Raw genomic sequence first — 18340 nt, 5'->3', positions numbered from 1 at the left:
CCCACACACACACAAACAGGTAAAACGCTTCAGAATTTAGTTTTCTAAATATTTGTGGCACTGATGATGTCAGTTGAATCTGATGATTTAAGAATATGTGTGTAAGAAAAAAATTGATCATCCTTCAGAGGAACACCTGAAACCCAAAGCATGTCTGAGCTAAGTACACTGTCCTGAATAAAAGAGAAGGGCAGTTGAGGCTTGCAGTGAACTTCAGGCTTTTTGGAGAACTTTGCACTTTAGCAAGTGACTCAAAGGATTTTAAATTAATCATTTCCTTCATTTCATTTCAATGAACGAAACAACCATAGTGGTGGCATTAACTGCTATCATTTATTGAGCAATTACTATGTACCTCACACCGTTCTAAGGATTTCCTTGATATTATCTCATTTACTGCGTTCCACAACTCGGAGAAGCCCATCCCCACTTTTGGGACGAGGAAACTGACATTCAGAAAAATTGACTTTTCCAAAGGTACAGAGCTTGGAAGTACAATTGCTGAGATTCACACCCAAGTCTGAATAACCTAAAACTCTGGCAAACAAAATATTCATCTGAAGAGGTGAGTTTGTGGAAATTTTTAATGTATCTGGAAGAAGGGTTTTATATAGTAGCTGATAGAATAGATATTTTGAAAAGAGCATATCTTCATTCGGAATGTTGATTAAAATTAAAAAACTAAAAAAATTATCAGCTATAGCCCTTCCCAAACTTTGGAGCCATGACACTTGGTTTGCCTTAATGTAAACCCCCAAGGTTCCCCAAAGGATTTGAAGTACACAAGTCTGAAATGGGTGAGTAACACTGGCTCCTTCCCACTCTTTGTCATCCACTGCACCCCAGGACCCTTCTCTTTCTACGAACTCTCAGACTTTCATTCCATACTGAGAAGCAACAAGCAAAGTGAGGCGTAAGAAATGTTTTCAGAGTATTTTCACTCTCACAGCCTTCCAAGAAATCGTTATGTTGTGACGGACATTTCAGCCATTGTCAACAGGTTTGCAAGGCATTGAGATGGGGCAGGAGGATTCCTGGCATCCCATCTTGCATGGGCAGTTGTCACCTTCCCAATGGTAGGGTTCACTACACAGACTAGAAATCTAGCCAGCTGTCAGCTACAAATATTTTTAACTGAATTGCAAACGTTTTCAAAATCCTTTGAGGTTTATATGCAGTGATTATATTCTCCTATCTAGGGACTCCTATGCTCTTGCTCAGTCAGTCCCCCTCATTTATTAAGCACATTGGCACCAGGCTCTCAATTTTGCCTCATTTAATCTGCCTTCCATTATCCTGAGGTGTTGCAGTATGTCCACGGACCACTCACCCACACATAGGCCTCTCGGGGAGGCCCATCCTGTGATGACTAAAAGCTCACAATTGGAAGAAAGACTGCCTGAGTTTGAATATATGGTCTACCCCTCACTGCATGACCTAGGGCAAGGTCTGAATCTCTTTGAGCGTTAATTTCCATGTCTGTAAAAAGGGGATTATGGCAGGGCTAAGTCATGGGACTATTGTGAGGATTAAATCAAATAATCTACACAAAGCATTTTGCACAGAGCCCAGTACATGGTAAGCATTTAATAGAATTTAGCTTCCGTTATGGTGGCCTTGTTGGTTAACAACTTTCCCTGTGACTCTACTTTGGCTCCCCAGTACAAGGGACACACTGAGTTACACCATCTCTGCAATATTCCCCTGAGGACATCTTGGATCTCGAGCACACACTCACTTCTTTCCAGCTGTTTCATTCCAGGGCTATCACTGCCCACCTTAACACTATGGGGCGACCTCTCATTCCTTGACTCCACTGTCTCTCTACTTTTCTGACCTGTACTGATTTCATCTCTTTCTTTAGTCATGGTCACTGTGGTCCAACATTTACATCATCCTCTTGACAAGAAGTTTAACTTCCTTCCTTTACTTTGTTCCCATGTTACCAACAAAACCTGGCCATGGGTTAATTTAAGTATCTGTTTTCTCATTCTTACACGCTGGGACTTTTGGAGCAATCCACATCAAACGCAGTGGAGGCCTGCACCAAGCTAGGATGACAGAGGACGTGCTCATGGATGCACTGAACATCTTAGCAAGGCATCCAAAGATCCTATTTATGGTTACCCCTCATTTCTTTCATCTCGGACCCCCATCCATGCTATGTTCTGCCCATATTGAATCACTTGTAACCCTCTGATGCACCTAGCTTTTCCCCTCTGTTATGACCTGAATGTTGTGTCTCACCAAAATTCATAACGTTAAAGCCCCAACTCCCAATGTGACTCTATGTGTAGACAGAGCCTTTATGGAAGTGGTTAATGTTAAATGAAGTCATAAGGGTAAGGCCCAGATCTGACAGGATCAGCGGCTTTATTAGGAGACACCAGAGAGCTTGCTTTCTCTCTCTCCATGTGAGGACAGTGAGAAGGCAGCCCTGTGCAAGGTGGGAAGAGCGCTCTCACCAGAACCCCATCCCGCTGGCACCCTATCTCACACTCCCAGCCTCCAGAACTCCGAGGATACAAATGTCTGTTGTTTAAGCCCTCTAGTGTGTGGTATTTTGCGACAGTGCACTGAGCAGACTAAGAAATCCCTGCCTTGATGCCAAGAGAAAAACACCTATAAAATGATAGCTATATTTATGCAAATGTCTTGGCATCACAGGGACACACTAAGAATAGCAGCATCTTTATGTGAGAACAACTCATTCATGCTGAGTTTAAGCCAGCAGCCTCTGTTTTAATATCACCCTGATAGGCCCAGTGTCTTGTCAGTGATTTTTCCTCATACAGAGAAGCTTGATACATGCTCCTCCGAAGGAAGAATTTCAGCGATAAGCAGGTAGGAAGACATGCTGATCTTGACTTTTCTCCTAGATCTTTTTTTTTTTTTTTAAGATTTTACGTATTTATTCATGAGAGACACTCAGAGAGAGAGAGAGGCAGAGACACAGGCAGAGGGAGAAACAGGTTCCATGCAGGGAGCCCAACGTGAGACTCGATCCCGAGTCTTCAGGATCAGGCCCTGGGCTGAAGGCAGGCGCTAAACCGCTGAGCCGCCCAGGCTGCCCTTTTCTCCTAGATCTTGGTGGTCATCTGATAATCATGTAGATCAGGTTCTATGGGTTGGGCTTGAAATCATTAGGAAATTTCCTTTATATATTCATTTGCATTATTATTGCTCCTGAGGCCTATAATGTTCCAATTTTTGGGTTTCAATGGTTTGACGACATCATGGTTTATAATTTTCAAATTATTATAATAATGGAAACTGGAGAAGAAAGTCCTAACAGAACTTTTTTTTTTTTTTTTGCAAGAGAATGCATTTTAAAACTTGGACAAACATGCAATTTGTCTAAACCATTATAAATGATAAACTCCCCCTCCTTGCTCTCAGTCTCCCCAACCCCATCCAAAAAGCTTAATGTTCCCTTCATTATTGAAAGTGGGATTCACACTATGAGATGGGCTAGGATTTTCTCCCAGCACAAGCTTTTCAAATTCTGATTTTAAGATTTTCTGTATCAGTGGTTGTAAATCAGTGGCCCTTAGGCCAAATCTGGCCTGCCTGTGCGGCTTGTTTGATCAGCATGGTGTTCAACAGGAATGGAGTTTGAATGCTGTAGGTGGAGTGTGCATTCTCTACTTCCCCTGGTGTCCGTCTTTGCCTGTCCCTTCCCTGGGCTCTTTCATACATTGGCTTCTGAAGGCATTTGAGGTGGCAAGTCCTGCTCCATATTTTGTAAATAAATCTTTTTATTGAAACAGACTACATAAAGCACACAAATCGTAAGCATATAATTTGGTGAATGATCACAAAGGGAACACACCCATGTAATTACAATCAATATCAACAAAAAGAACATTATTACCGCTAGAATCCTTCTGTCTTCATTTTTGTTTTTCCCCTAAAGCAAGCGCTGAGACAAAGATATAGACACCCACGTTTTAAGAAGCAGAGTGAATATCTGAATTTCTGACATATATAGATAGCCTTCATCAGCTGTCTTTGGTTTGTGTTTCCTTGTTTTATTATTTTTATCCTTTTACTTCACTATCCTTTTACTTTTAACCGGTTTTGTCCTCTATCCTACTGAACCATGCCCCCAAATTATTTTGAGGCAAGTCTAATATATATTATCAGTTTATACTTGCCAACACTTCGGTATGTACCCTTGAAACATAAGGACTCTTTTTAAACATAAGATACACCTTGAGTAAACACAGATACTTTCAATTCAAATCCAATATGAGGACTTGACTTAAACTCATCATTTTCATGTGTGTTCTCTTTATATTTGTTTGATTGATTTTGATCTTGTTTATCTTTATGGTACTTTATGAATCTGTAGTTTGATGATTTTCAGGATCTTGGTAAAACTGTCATTATAACTTTAAATATTATTTCTGTCCACTCTCTTATCTTTTTTGGGGGAATCCTTTTCCCTGGGTCAGTGTGTTATTTTCTGTCTGCATTTTCCATCTTTTTGTTTCCTCATGCTTCAATCTTATTATTATTTTCTAATCTGTCTTCCAGTTTATTAATTTTCTCTGCAGTTATGTTTAATTTGCTGCTATACGCATCTATTGTATTTCTAGCTTAGGTTATTTTACATTTTGCAGTTCCTAAACTTTCTGAACCTTGGCCAAGCTTTCCTCTCTGCAAATTCTTTATTTAAAATGCTTCTGATCTGACCCCTTGGGTTTTTCCAGGAAGAATTAGTGAATATAAAACAGACTTGAACATTCATGAGAAATTAAGCCTGATTAATACAGCAGAATATGAGGCCCCTGGGTTGCTCACTTGGTTGAGCATCTGCCTTCAGTTTAGGTTATGATCTTGGGGTCCTGGGATAGAGCCCATGTCTGGGTCCCTGCTCCATGGGGAGTCTGCTTTTCCCTTTCCCTCTGTTTCTCTTCCTGGTTGTGCTCTCTCTCTCTCTCTCTCTCTCTCTCTCTCTCATACACACACACACACACACACACACACACACAAACAAATAAATCTTTAAAAAAAAAAAAACCAGCAAACTATGGATTACACTAGAACATACAACTTTTTAACAACAGATGGTGAAATTTCAGTGATTCATTTGTTAATTATTTTTTGCAACACTAAATTGCAAGCTGATATCCTTGCCACCTGTAAATTCTTACCCTCTAAAAGAGCACACAGCTCTGTAGAATGTGGGTTACAGCATAGTAATTAAGGAAATATAATGAAAGTAAGTTATTACATCATCATCCAGGGATTTTGCATCTCAGAGTTTGCTGGATGATCATGATTATCCTTCATTCCTACTGTCATAGAAGTGAAAAGTGGGCCTCCTATTTGCAGGAAAGGTTGAGAGTTTGTTTTTTTTTTCTTTTTTCTCCCATCATAAGCAGCACCTTTGTGACACAAGCTTCTCTCATTATCTCTGTATTTCTCAATAGTGCCTTTGGTTGTCATTCTGGTCGCTGTAGCCCTGTTCAAGAGATGGGAGGATTTCAGGCTATCAACAATATATGGCTAAGGTTCTCCTGTAAGTTACGGTGCCATATTTTTCCTATATTGTGGCTAAGGGCTAAATTTCTAAGAACTCCCCATTGTCATTACTGCAACTGAAGGTATAGCACAGGTTGAAATGTACCAAACAGCCCATTCTGACGGTCATCTAACATTGCTTCTTGTTAGCATTTAATACTTAATTTTTTTTTTTTGCATTTTCCCTATGGTTTGATTCAAATTAAGCTCATATCACAGCCATCTTGTTCCCAGAGCTTAGGAGTCCAAGCGTGTCTTAGACTGGACCCTCCAGGAATCCCATTTGTCTACTCTCGTTTTTGGCCTGTAGAAATAAGACTCCCTCTCTTTGTTTCCTTTCTTTTTTTTTGGGGGGGGGGGTTATTTATTTATTTGAGAGAGAGTGAGAGCAGGGGGAGGGGCAGCAGGAGAGAGAGAATATCTCCAGCAGACTCCCTGCTGAGCAAGGAGCCTGATGTGGGGCTTGATCTCATGATCCTCAGATGATGACCTGAGCTGAAATCAAGTGTCAGACACTCAACCTACTGAGCCACGCAGGTGTCCATGTTTTCCTTTTGGACATGACCCCTTCCGATTCGGGCTCTACTCATCTTTGTGGGAGTTTTTATTTCACAGATCATTTTTAAACTTGAGAATGTTTCACCATTCCCCCTCTAAGTGTGATGCTTTCACACTTCAACTGTACTGGACATTCCCCAAATCCACATTTAAATTATCCTGATCCCAGATATTATCTTATGTCCTCATATTGTGCCCACCAGTGGTGTTACATATCACTTATATTTCAAAAACAAGGTCCACAGACTTCAATCTGCAAAGAAGTACTTGAGACTTCACTTTTGTTATTGAATAGAGATAATTCTGGTCCATTTGCTGGGATGTATTCTTTAAACTCATAATATGGTATGATATTGTCCTATCACCTTAGTGAACTATGGAGGCTGCTGTGTGGAGAAGGGTGAAACCCCAAAGAACCCCTTGGTGGCACTGACAGTGGTATTTTCAAGTGTGTTACATAGTGAGTTATTTTTATAATGGAATCTTAAGGATATATAGATGTGTTAAACTTGCTGAAAGAAAACTCCAAATATGGGTTTTGTATCCCTATAGAAATTACTCTCAAATCTGCTGATGCCTTTTGGATTTGATAGTATGCCATTTCTAGTGGTAAAATAATTGAAAGTGAGGAGCCCAGGAATTTTGCACAAGTGACTTACCTGTGATAGCCAGCTGAGTCACAAAGAAGGTCATTCTTGACTTCCTCTTCCTCCTCCATGTAGAGAACAGCACCATGGAGTTTCCAACAACGGTGAAAACAAACAGGACCCACAGAGTTATCAACTGCTCGGTCTGTAAGAGAGAAAGCAACACAAAACCAGTGTACCAGTGAGAACCAGACTATTCTATGGAATGCAAGGCTCAAGCTTTGCTGCTGAAATGTCTCCTGGTCTCAAATCCTCACCCATCAAAGCTCTACTCACAAGAGAACAGGGACACAGTGGTCCTTATTTACATTGATGGCAGTATAAATTGAGGTAACCTTAAAAAAAAATCTACTTGGAAATATATGCCAAAAGACCGAAAAAAAAAGTATGTATATTCCTAGGCCAAGCAATTGTTTAAATCCATGTGAAAGAATTTGAGGTGTGAAAAAGAATACTAAAATAGCAAAGATGTGGATATTTGTCGTAAGAATAAATTGGAAATTGTTTAAAGATAAAAGATAGTTAAAGCACTTCAGTTCAGTGAACTATTATGTAGCTATTAACAATGGCAACCATGAAGATGATGCAGCAAGATTAAAAATGCTTAAACTATAACAGTAAGTGGAAAAACATGATAAAATTGTATATTGGGTGTGATTATAACCCTGCAAAATTAATACATGTAGAGAAAAGACTGACGCATACTAAAATGCTAAGATTGGTTATTTTAGGGTAGTATGATTATGGATTATCCTGCTCTTTTTTTTGACAGAATTTTATAATATAGTGATACTGAAGTTTCACTGAGTAATATATAAATAGTAAATAATGGTGGAAAAAAAGCAGAAATGCTACTCATTTAAAATGCAAGTCCTTTGTAAGAAGTTTTCCACAATTCCTTCAAATGGAGCTTTCCATCTGTCTAAACTCCATGGCCCAGCATATGCAGAGGCCCAGGGTACTGGGATAGGCTGGACACAGGGACAAAGCAGAGCAAGGCCACAGATGGAGAACATGGGGCCAAGGGGATCCAGAGGCAAGCTTGAAATCAAAAGCCAAGAGACATTAGCCCAAACGGTGGGGGCAGAAGGCTGGTAAGAATGCATAAGTCTAAATTTGGAATCTGAAGGGCTTCTCTTACTCGGTGGAGCTAGGAAGAGCCTGAAGACACCTAGAATTTCATGTGTCCACTTGGCTAGGTTGTGACCACTTGCTTGGTGTTCACACAAACAGTAGGGTAAAATGTTGCTCTCAAAGGCATCCTGTAGATGTAACTAATATCTATGTTCCACTTGAGTTTAAATATACAGCAGATAACCTTCCATTATATGGGTGGGACTCATATTTCAACTCATGAGCTGAAAGCCTTATGAGCAAAAGCTGAGTTTTCCCAGAGAAGGAAGTCTTCTCCAAGAATTCTTGAGAAATATAGAAATTATGCCGGAGTTTCCAGCCTGCTGCCTCCTTTATGAATTTCAGACTTGCCAGTCCCACAATCACATGAGCAACTTTCTTAAAATAAATCTCCCTCTCTCTCTCTCTTCCTATTGGCTGTGTTTTCTGTGGAGAACCTTCCTATACTCTCTAAATATCTGAGGCATCACAGTAGCACTTTTTCTTATATTAAATTAATTTTAAGTTATGCAGTCACAGATGCATTAACTCTTCTTTAAAAACTATAACAATTTAAGGGTACCTGGCTGGCTCAGTTGGTAGAGCATGTGATTCTTGATCTTGAAGTCATGAGTTCAAGCCCCACTTTGGGTGCAGAAATTATTAAAAAAAACAAAACAAAACAAAACAAAACTCTAACGATGCAGATAAAACTCAAAGCCCCTTTGCCACCACTCTGTGTCTTGATAAACTACCTTCTTCAAGAAGGTAAATGTTATTTTGATGACATTATCTTTCCAATCCTTTGACAGATACTTTATAAGCACATGTACACACACTCACACACACACACACAATCATAGCAAATAAATAGTATTATGTATGTGGATCAGCAATTTGGTATTTACTATGCTCTGTATATATTGTGCATATTGCTTTTCTCAGTCATTTGCAGAAATGGGTAAATGAAAGGTGATACTTTTATACAGTGCAGTGAAATATTTAAATTAAAAGAAATGGATTCAATTTGTTGAAACAAAATATGTTGACAATAGAGGGAAGCCTCTAGACTGAGAGAGCAGAGGGAGCTGGTGAGTGGACTGAGTCAGCTCCATTCTTGAAGCCACTAACCTGCCCAAGCATCACTGGGGTTCCCTGGTGCTGCCAGGTAGATTTAGACCTGGTCTGCCAGGTTCCAGGGCTGAGGCATGTCCTCATGGTCTCTCTTCCAGTCCTATCCTGTCCAGAAGCCTAGGCCGGCAGCTAGGGTCTCCATGAGTCCTATACTTTATCCAACTAATATTTAGGTTCTCCATCTCAGATTTACAGATGGGTTCCTGAGGCCGTGGGGAGAGGCCAGGGCCTTGAAAGTGCAGATGGTGGAAACAAGGTGGTGTTGTGGCAGTGCTGAGAGGGAGGGTGTACACTGGAATGGGAGGACCGCAGTGTTGACAACCTCTGCTACCTTGAAAGGCACAGGTGACAGATACTTCCAGTAGCTTGCTAATCTCCCATTCTGTTGGCCGAAGGTCTCAGTGACATGGTGATGCTGATGGCTGATACAGGTGGGGGCCCAGGTGGAGGATGAGGCACCTATGTCCCCAGTGTGGTCCTAATATGGGGCGCTATCAGGAGCAGTGATGGGGTCCCAGGAGTGTTCATTGTTCAGGAAAACATTAAGGGGCCCCTAAGAGGAGCTGGTGTGGGCATGCAAAGTCCTGTCAAGCCCTGCTGAGGATACAATAAGGAGATTTTCCAAGACTTTTCTCCTGTTTCTTTCAGGAAATCTATTTCACTGGGAGAAACATTTCGATGCCTTAAAGCTATTTCTTTTTTTTCAGATTATAGAACAGTGTGTCACGTCCAGCAAAATTCCTCAGCCTGGGTGATGGGGGTGTGTGTGTGGGAAGGATTATTTCCACACTTGTCCAGTACCGAGTTGATCTCTATTGAACTCTTTCAGCGTCAGATGAAGAAGAAAGGGAAAAAGTTAGGATGTTTGTGATGTTTCTTTGCCAGATCAGAAATCCAGATCTCCACGGTGAGTGGGCAGAGAGCAGAGTCTGGGAGCAGACAGAGGAGGAGGCATGCCAGTCTGCGGGCGACGGTGGGGTGTCGGGAAGGTGGTGGGTACAGGGCTGTTTTCCTTACACAGACAACTCTGTCTTCCCCAGCACCCCCCACGGCTCTGCTCAGCTGCCCACGTCCCTTGGTTGGATGAAAGCAGCTGGCCATGTGTCCTCGTGGAGTCTGTGGCATTCGGTGGGCTTCCCACAGAAGTCTGCGCCACCTCAGCCACCTGGGGCAGGCCTCCGCTCACTGCTCCTCCAGGGAGACTCTCGCCTCCCATGGGAGAGTACAGGAGTCTCTCTGCCCCGCCCTCAGGACGTCCTACCTGCTTTAGATCTCATAGAAACTCCCCCCAATTTTGCAGCAGGTGAGGCCAAGCTTTCCTATTTTCTGCTTCTGACACAACTTTTTGTCAACACAAATTATACCCTGAAGGCCTTCTGGATGATGATTGGAAGAGGAGATTTAATCAACTGAACTCAAGTAAATTTGAACTAGAAGTCAAAGTTTTTTTTTTTGTTTGTTTGTTTTTTCCAGAATGTCTCTCTCCTCATGCTCTCCTTTACATAACTAACTGCCTGTGGTAAGTGCAAGGAAGCCTCATTGCCGGAAAATGTTCACCCAAACACTGGAGTGGGTAAACGGTTTGCTTTTCACACGGTGCGTTGGTGATTATGTTGCTGGCACTGAAGTTCAGGTGGCCAGAAATCAAGTTGCTCGGCGATGGAGGACACCTCTGGCCTCTCCGTGGGCACGGAACAACCGTGTGCTTTGTCTTTGTGTGGCACAGTTCTGACCCAGGCAGCCAATATCGTCAAAGTGGGCTTGGAGCTCACATCTGCTCTGCTGGGAGCACAGAGTGACAAACAAACACTGCAAATCAAATTATCCTGGTTAGATATATCAGTGACTTGGAAGTCGGGCCTCAGGAGGGCTGGCACAGTCGGCGCTAGCCAGGCCGAGCCTTTTTCTTAGAAGCTTTGCAGTAACCGTGCTTTGGGCTAGCAGACCCATGGCTCTCGGTAAACAGGTCAGAGTCCATCCTCCTTGGGATTGGATGATGTCTATAGGGCAGGCTGAGCAGGTCCTGTGGAATCAGGCCCCCTGCTCCTGCTTTATTGTTCTCTATTTGAAGACAATCTCACCTTAGCTCAGAGCCTTCAGCACATTTCCAGATGGAAGAAGTTCCCCGTCCCTTTCCTGTTTTCTGGAGACTTCCTAAGAGCCACACTCATTTACTTGTATATTAATTCATTCAACATCCATTAATTGTCTATAGTATAAGGTGTTGGCACTCCATGTAGAGTATATAAATCATACTGGGCCAAATTTAAATTCTGTTTTATCAAGTAGTACCAAGGGCAGTAAGTATGCAAACACTTGTAGGATCATTTATTCATAGCGTTCTCACCCATGCCTGCAAAATACACAAACACACACAAATCCTAGGGTAATATGAGGATTTGGAAAATTATGACAATGGGAACTGAGGAAGCAAGCCCAGAGGCATTTGAGTATCACAATCAGGTGAGCGTTTTGTAGAAAAGTGGGTAGGTTTTGAAACCAACCTAGCTTGGGATCAGACTCTTTGCTACTCCCTAGGTGTGTAATACAGAGCTAAATGACCTCTCTGAGTCTGTTTTTTCATTTATTGAATGAAGATAAAGATATAAGCTGCTGCAATAGATGTTAGGACACTTGCAATAGATAGATACGATGATGAAAACACAGACTCCTAGCTTAGTGCCCTATGCACAGTATACACACAATAAAAACTGGTTTATCTCCTTCCTTCGTTTCACACATGACATATAGGTTTGAGGAGTGATTTAAATAACTCACAGCCTTTTCAGGACAATGCTTGAATTCATCCTATTTTCAGTTACCCTTTTTTTGGAATATCACCTGAGCCTAATGGGCCCTCCACCCTGGCCGCCTTCCCCCAGTTGAGGATGGTGTCCCAACACCATTCTCAAAGCTATTGCAGGAATATAGTTGGGGATCAGATGCCCCCTAGTGGTCATGTGAGGCAAAATTCCAGCCAGATGCTCAATACTGAGCAGAATAGGTGGGTTTGAAATTTTTCACTGACTAAAGACTACAGTGTTATCAACTCAGGTACATGGTTGTAGGCACAACTAATTGGTTTTCAACCTCAAAGCAATGAGGCCATGCAGTGACGTCATCTGTGCAGATCAGACATACGAAGACCTGGGACTTAAAGGGATGGACTACAGCATTCCCTGGCTGATACTTGGGTTTTCACTCCATAGGATAGGCTTCCAGAGCCAAAAGGATGCCTCTGAGGGGAGGTATTAAGTCTAGGTCACCACCCCAGGTTGGCATTCCGTCTTCCTCATAGAAAGTGCTTAATAAATATCTGTTGGATGGATATACAGCTACTGACAAGAGAAAGGGTACTTACAAGTATCACAGAACGGATTATCTGAAATGGGAATTATCTCAGGAAATACAAGACATTTAGTTGGGTGACACTAGTTAATGCTGGTTATGTCAGACTTGTCTGGAGGGGAAAAAACATGATTTATACAAATCCAAGGAATGGCGATCCTCTTTTCCAGAGGAGTCTTGGAAACTGGAATTAAAAAACAAAAAACAAAACAAAAAAAAACAGCATCTAAAGTATCTTTAACAATATAGAGTGTGTGGGAACTAACACTATTGGAGTGAATCACATTAATATAGAACCTGACTTACTTAGTTTGTCATGTATAGTAGGTGCTTAATAAGTTTATTATTAATAGGTTTGTTCTTTTTTAAAAGATTTTATTTATTCATGAGAGACACACAGAGAGGCAGTGACATAGGCAGAGGGAGAAGCAGGCTTCCCACAAGGAGCTTGATGCAGGACGTGATCCCAGGATCCTGGGATCACTACCCAAGCCAAGGCAGACACTCGACCAATGAGCCACTCAGTTGCCCCTTAATAAGTTTGCTCTTGATTGATTGTCATGTACCAAATATCATTTGAGATGCTTTACATATTGCTCATGGAGTCATCACAAATGGCCAATGAGATGTCACTGTCCTCAATCTTATAAATAAGGAAGTGGGGCTCCTAAAATACCTGGCTCCTAAGTGATGCAGCTGGGATGTGAACATAGATTTACTTGACTGTAAAGTCCATGCCCTGCTTACTATACTATAGGTTTTCTGTCCCAATTTAGGGCCAGGATTGGTGAAGGTAACTCATTTACTTTCAATTTTCAATTGGGAAACAGTTCTTCATTTTCCTCTGACCCAAAATTTGTCTGAAGCTCGGTTTCTGGGGCTGGGTCAGTTTCATGACCATGTCCAGCAGGACTGAATGTAAGGTCAATGCTCAAAATGTGTTTGGATGGCTGGACACTGCAGCCGGGTATGGCTTCCACACAGCTGTAGTCATAAATATCACACAAGATGCAGCTGCATCATCTGTCCCAGGAATCACAGAACTTTCTGTACCCCTTACATTTTTCATGGCTCATTTTGTGATTATTGTTATTTTTGTGATGTTGAAGATGAATCTCTCAAACACAGGAAGGAGCAAATATATCTTACTTCCCAAGAGAGGAAATGAAGTCTCAGAAAGGTTATGATTCAGCCGCAGTTCTCAGGGAGCAGCAGGCAAAGAAACTGCTCTCTTGTCACTGAGACTCATATGCCACCTGTCATTCACAGCACACGGGCTCTGAGGCTGCTCAAAACCCTATTAATTTGCTTAGGTGGGCTGCAAATATCAAAAGCAAAGATCCAAAGATGTCTAATTCCATTGAGGATGAATCACCACTCAATGCAGGGAGCACACAATCCAAAGTGAGACAGGTAGGAAGAAACTACAAAGCTTTGGATTCCTGAAGCTGCTCAATTAGACTTGGGGAATGAGATACATTGAGAGGATCTAGAAACCCCTGGGCAGTAACTATTTCTGCACGGTTGGGAACCTCTCATTCCGGAGTTTGTCCCAACTTCTCCCCATGTCTCACCCCACCTGCTGCTTCAGGGACACTGCCAGGGAATAGTTGACTAGAAGGCTTGGAGGTAAGACTGGACTTGCTCCAGCATGCACACCTTGGCTTCTTTCCCCACAACTGCCTCCTCCTAATGATACCCCTTTTGAAGACCTGCATTTTCACCACCCTCCCAGTAAGCACCTGGGAGACACCTGTGCAAATACAGTTGAATTACTGTCATCAAATCACCTATCTGCATTCACCTTTTCAAACTATTTTACCTAGAACTATAGGAATTCCATCTAGGAGTACCCAGGAGAGCCTTAATTTCTACTAATCAATGATCTATTATGAAAAAATAATTACTATTGCAAAAAATAAGAAAATTATATAAAGCTATATACAAGTGTGGATGCTAATTCAAATTTTAAATTTTCTGTATGGCTTTTCATATCACTTTAACAGGTGACCAGGGTGGATGTAGGTTGCTCTGCCTTATTATGGGCTGGTGGGACAAACTGACAGGGGGCCTACTGCTTAAAAAATCAAGAATGTGAATGTGATGGGAGGTATTGTCACAGCCCGGGTCTGTTGAGGTTGAGAGCATGGCTGTGGACCAACATTTATTGAAAATCTAGTTCTAAAGTTCAATGTAGTTTAGGGTTAGAAGGAAGGCTAAGGCAAGCAGCTCATAGTCTGATGGTAGAGGCATAAATGTAAAAAAAAAAAATTATTGTGAGCTACTACAGTGGAGATTTTGTAGAATTCCAAATAAGAGACGTGCAGTCAGACTTGCAGAAAGACTGGTCACAGTTGGTCAAAAGGTCTATCTTGGAGAAATAAATATGTGAACTGAGTCTGAAAAAATGAGTAGAAGTAGCCAAGGAAAGAGTGTGGTGTCTGAGAAATAAATGTTAGGCAGTGAATCACTACCCTGGGTAGTCCCAATCTGAAGGAGATAGAATTGTTGTGTTCTGTTACTAATGATGGTGGGGTTGAGGGGTAAGGCAAAGGCAGGTGAAGCAATGAGGACAACTGGAGAGGGTTCCAGATGGAGACTTCTTTTCTTCTCTTGGTAGCGAGTTCTTTTAACTCAGGACCAACACCCAGGATGGACCTTGCCCATTTAAAATAGTTGGTTTTTAGGACACAGATCCAATTTCTCATTGTTAAGCCTTTCATTGTGATTTACTGCCTAACATTTATTTCTCAGTTTAGCCTCTAGGACATATTAAATAACTGCATCAGCTCTTTCTACTCTGACCAGAAAGGGTTACTTATTGGTCTGGAGTGTTTTATCATTACTTCCATGGGTTATATTTCATGTTTAATTAGCAAAGTTAATTTCCCACTGCCTAATCATTCTCATTTCAATCAGGATGTGGTGCATGGGCCTGCATCTGGATGGGACTGTCTGATTCAGCTTTTTGATTACTAGTGAATCCTTGAATTCCACCCGCGATAGAAACACCAGTGCCCCACATTCATTTCAATGTAAATCCCTTCTTGTGATTCATTCTTGGATCACAAGAGGACCTCTAGCATTAATCACAAATAAGGTGTATTGGAAGTTTCGGGGCAATTAAATTCCAGGATTCCATCTGAATTCCCATAATATATCAGACCACAGATATTAGAAAATCATCTGAAAACCCACTGGGCTGCAAGTTCAGGTAGTAATTAATGTTTGTTGAACAAACGAATGAAGCTCCTGCTATGTACCAGGAACCGAGATTAACATTTAAATTGCTATTTGAGCTCTAGACCCTTGAAATAGAAAACTAACATTTGGATAAATTAGGTCCAAATCGATACAACATAGTAGAAACTAAATAATTACTGTGTAATAAAAATACCAAAAAACTATTCTTCCCGGTGATCCACATAATTAAAAAAATAAGCCTGGGGGTGGAGGGGGTGGTGCCTGGGTGGCTCAGTCAGTTAAGTGACCTACTCTTGGTTTTGGCTAGGTCATGGTCTCAGGGTGGTGGAATCGAGTCCAAGATGGGCTCCAGGCCCAGCAGGAAGTCTGCTTGAGATTCTCTTCTGTCTCTCCCTTGGCCCTTCTGGCCCCCAACCCCTACTCAGGTGCACGCACACATTCTTTGTCTGTCTCTCTCATAAATAAAAAATAAATAAATAAATAAATAAATAAATAAACAAACAAACAAACAAACAAACAAACATAAATAAATAAATAAATAAATAAATAAATAAATAAAATCTTAAAAAAAAATCCCCTAGGAACTTGTTTTCTGTTCTAGGGGTATTACTACATGGAGGAAAATCCCTCAGGAACCTTTCTCCCTGGGAGGCCAGTGCAGTACAGACTCTCATACCTTCAATCTGTATTTCCAGTCCATGTAGTAGGCTCACAATCAAGTAGCTAAAAGAAACAGGGAGGATTTCAGAAAATAAAGAGCAAGAGCAGACCTGAAGCCAAGATATGGAACAGATGAGAATGGGTAGCAGAAAGAGGTATGAGAGGTGCTCAGTATGAGGATTCCAGGGAGATCATCCTGAACTCTTGGTGACTTCATTTTTCTGGGCACCTAAGTTGGGTGATTTGTCAGAAGAGTATACATGGCTAATTGTTAGTTTGCACCCAACTCATTCAGCTGGTGGTCTGCCTTAGTTTCCATTTGCCTTTTGGCTCCCTTGCCTGCATTTCTGGGTCTCCTACATGTTCTTTGAGTCTTATAGGCCTCTCCTGCCCAGGGTAGGGCATTAGTGTTTCCACTTCTCATCGGTCATTCCATGGAAGCCTATCTGGGGCCTACAGATGCAACCACCAGCCTAGCTGCAAGCATCACTCCCACATGAGCCTCTTGGATTTGATGGGATTGGTCATATCACCCTGGACCAGGAGCCTTGGTCACCCAGCGGGGTCCAGTTCCCTAGAGACTGGTCCTCTAGGCCTGCCTCTGTCTAAGCCACTTTCCTACTATTCCCCACTTACCATGGAAGTCTAAGCACACTTTGTGATTCAGCCTATCCCAGTGATGATAGAAAAATGATGCACAAGTGGAAAAGTAGATTTTTCAAAGGAAGAGAAAACTCACAGGTTGCATGCATAATTCAGAAATCACTATCAAAATCTCAAATGGGGCTGAGGTAGGAAAAAATTATAAGGAGAGCAATATCAGAGAGTGGAGAACCACATGAAATGAGAGAATTGTTAGCACTGTTCTAAAAAATTCCTGAATCCAACTGTGGCTCTGAAAGTGCATACCCTTAATTATTTAAAGACCAGCTCCCTCTCAACCACACGTGAGTCATTGCTAGAGAGCTACTGGCAGCTCCCCAGACCTTTCCATGTGTGAGCCTCAGGGGCCAGGACATTCTCTGGAACCCCTCCTCCCTCTATTTAGCATATGTTGCTGTCACCAAAGGTGTCTTGCTTTCAGATGCTTTTAGAACCTCCTTCAAGGTTTCTCTACAGGAAGAAATTGATCCTTTCATTTGCTTTTATGGAAATGCAATGCACAAAATATATTTGGAAGTCTGCATGGTATATTTTATAGGGTTATTTTATTATTTCTGGTAATAAAAATAATATGTGTTCATGGTCAAAAATGCTTAAAAAGAACAAAGACAAAAACCCACCTTCCAGAGAGGATTTCTCACTTTCCCATTGTCTTATATTTTCTTCCATATTTCCTGAGTATATATCTATGTAGCTTATACAAGTTGGAATATATTATGCATGCAGTTTAATATGATTTAAAACAACTTTAGCATTGAATGAAGAGCAATGATTATTGCAGGTGCATAACATTCTTTACTATTTCAGCCTGTGATTATATCATAATTTTATTCTTCTATTGTTAGATACCTATGGAAAAAAACAACCTAATGCTTAAAACCATGTCTCAGCTTTCTTTGAATATTTCTTTAGTATTCTTATGGTTCAATCCTGCGAGCAGAATTACTAAATCCAAGTGAGGATATACTGTTGGGCTTGCATGTATTATTACCAAATTGCTCTCCAGAATAGTTAGGTTAATTGTCCCGATTTACTAACAGTATTACAGAACTGTTACATGCTTTACATGATATTTTTCTTCAATCTTTGCCAATTTGATATGCCTCACTGTTAAGTTTGTACCATTCACACCACTGGCAAACAATATTTTTATATGTTCTTTTAACTCTGCATTTAATCTAAAATTATTTTTATTTCCTTTGCCCATTTCTCCATTAGAAACATCTTTTTTTTTTCTTCTTGGAAACTCATATATTAAAGGCTTTAATCATGTTGTATTTGTCATATAACTATTATATATATATTATGAGTAGTTATAATATTATACATATTTAGTTTTATTGCCAATAATCTTCTGTTTTGTTTCCCTTTCAATTTTTATTTTTAAGCTTAGAAAATTTTTGCTTATCTCAAAAACAGTCTGATAATTATACTTGTTTATATTTTGTAAAAATTTAGTTCTAAAATCCAACTGAAATTGATCT

At 41.0% G+C, this 18340-nt stretch overlaps 1 protein-coding gene across 1 annotated transcript in view; it reads right to left on the bottom strand.

Annotated features, from left to right (window-relative positions):
• The window catches only part of NPSR1 (neuropeptide S receptor 1), a 145033-nt gene that overhangs the window by 110755 nt on the left and 15938 nt on the right, over nucleotides 1-18340 (bottom strand). Inside the window, exon 2 of the mRNA XM_072764713.1 lies at nucleotides 6747-6879. Within this exon, the coding sequence (XP_072620814.1) occupies nucleotides 6747-6879 (133 nt within the window). The remainder of the gene's footprint in view (nucleotides 1-6746; nucleotides 6880-18340) is intronic.

This window comes from Vulpes vulpes, chromosome 7 (genome assembly GCF_048418805.1).
Source record: "Vulpes vulpes isolate BD-2025 chromosome 7, VulVul3, whole genome shotgun sequence".
Taxonomy (NCBI): domain Eukaryota; kingdom Metazoa; phylum Chordata; class Mammalia; order Carnivora; family Canidae; genus Vulpes; species Vulpes vulpes.
Note: the sequence above shows the minus strand (reverse complement) of the source record. Positions and strands in the feature narration are given on the sequence as shown.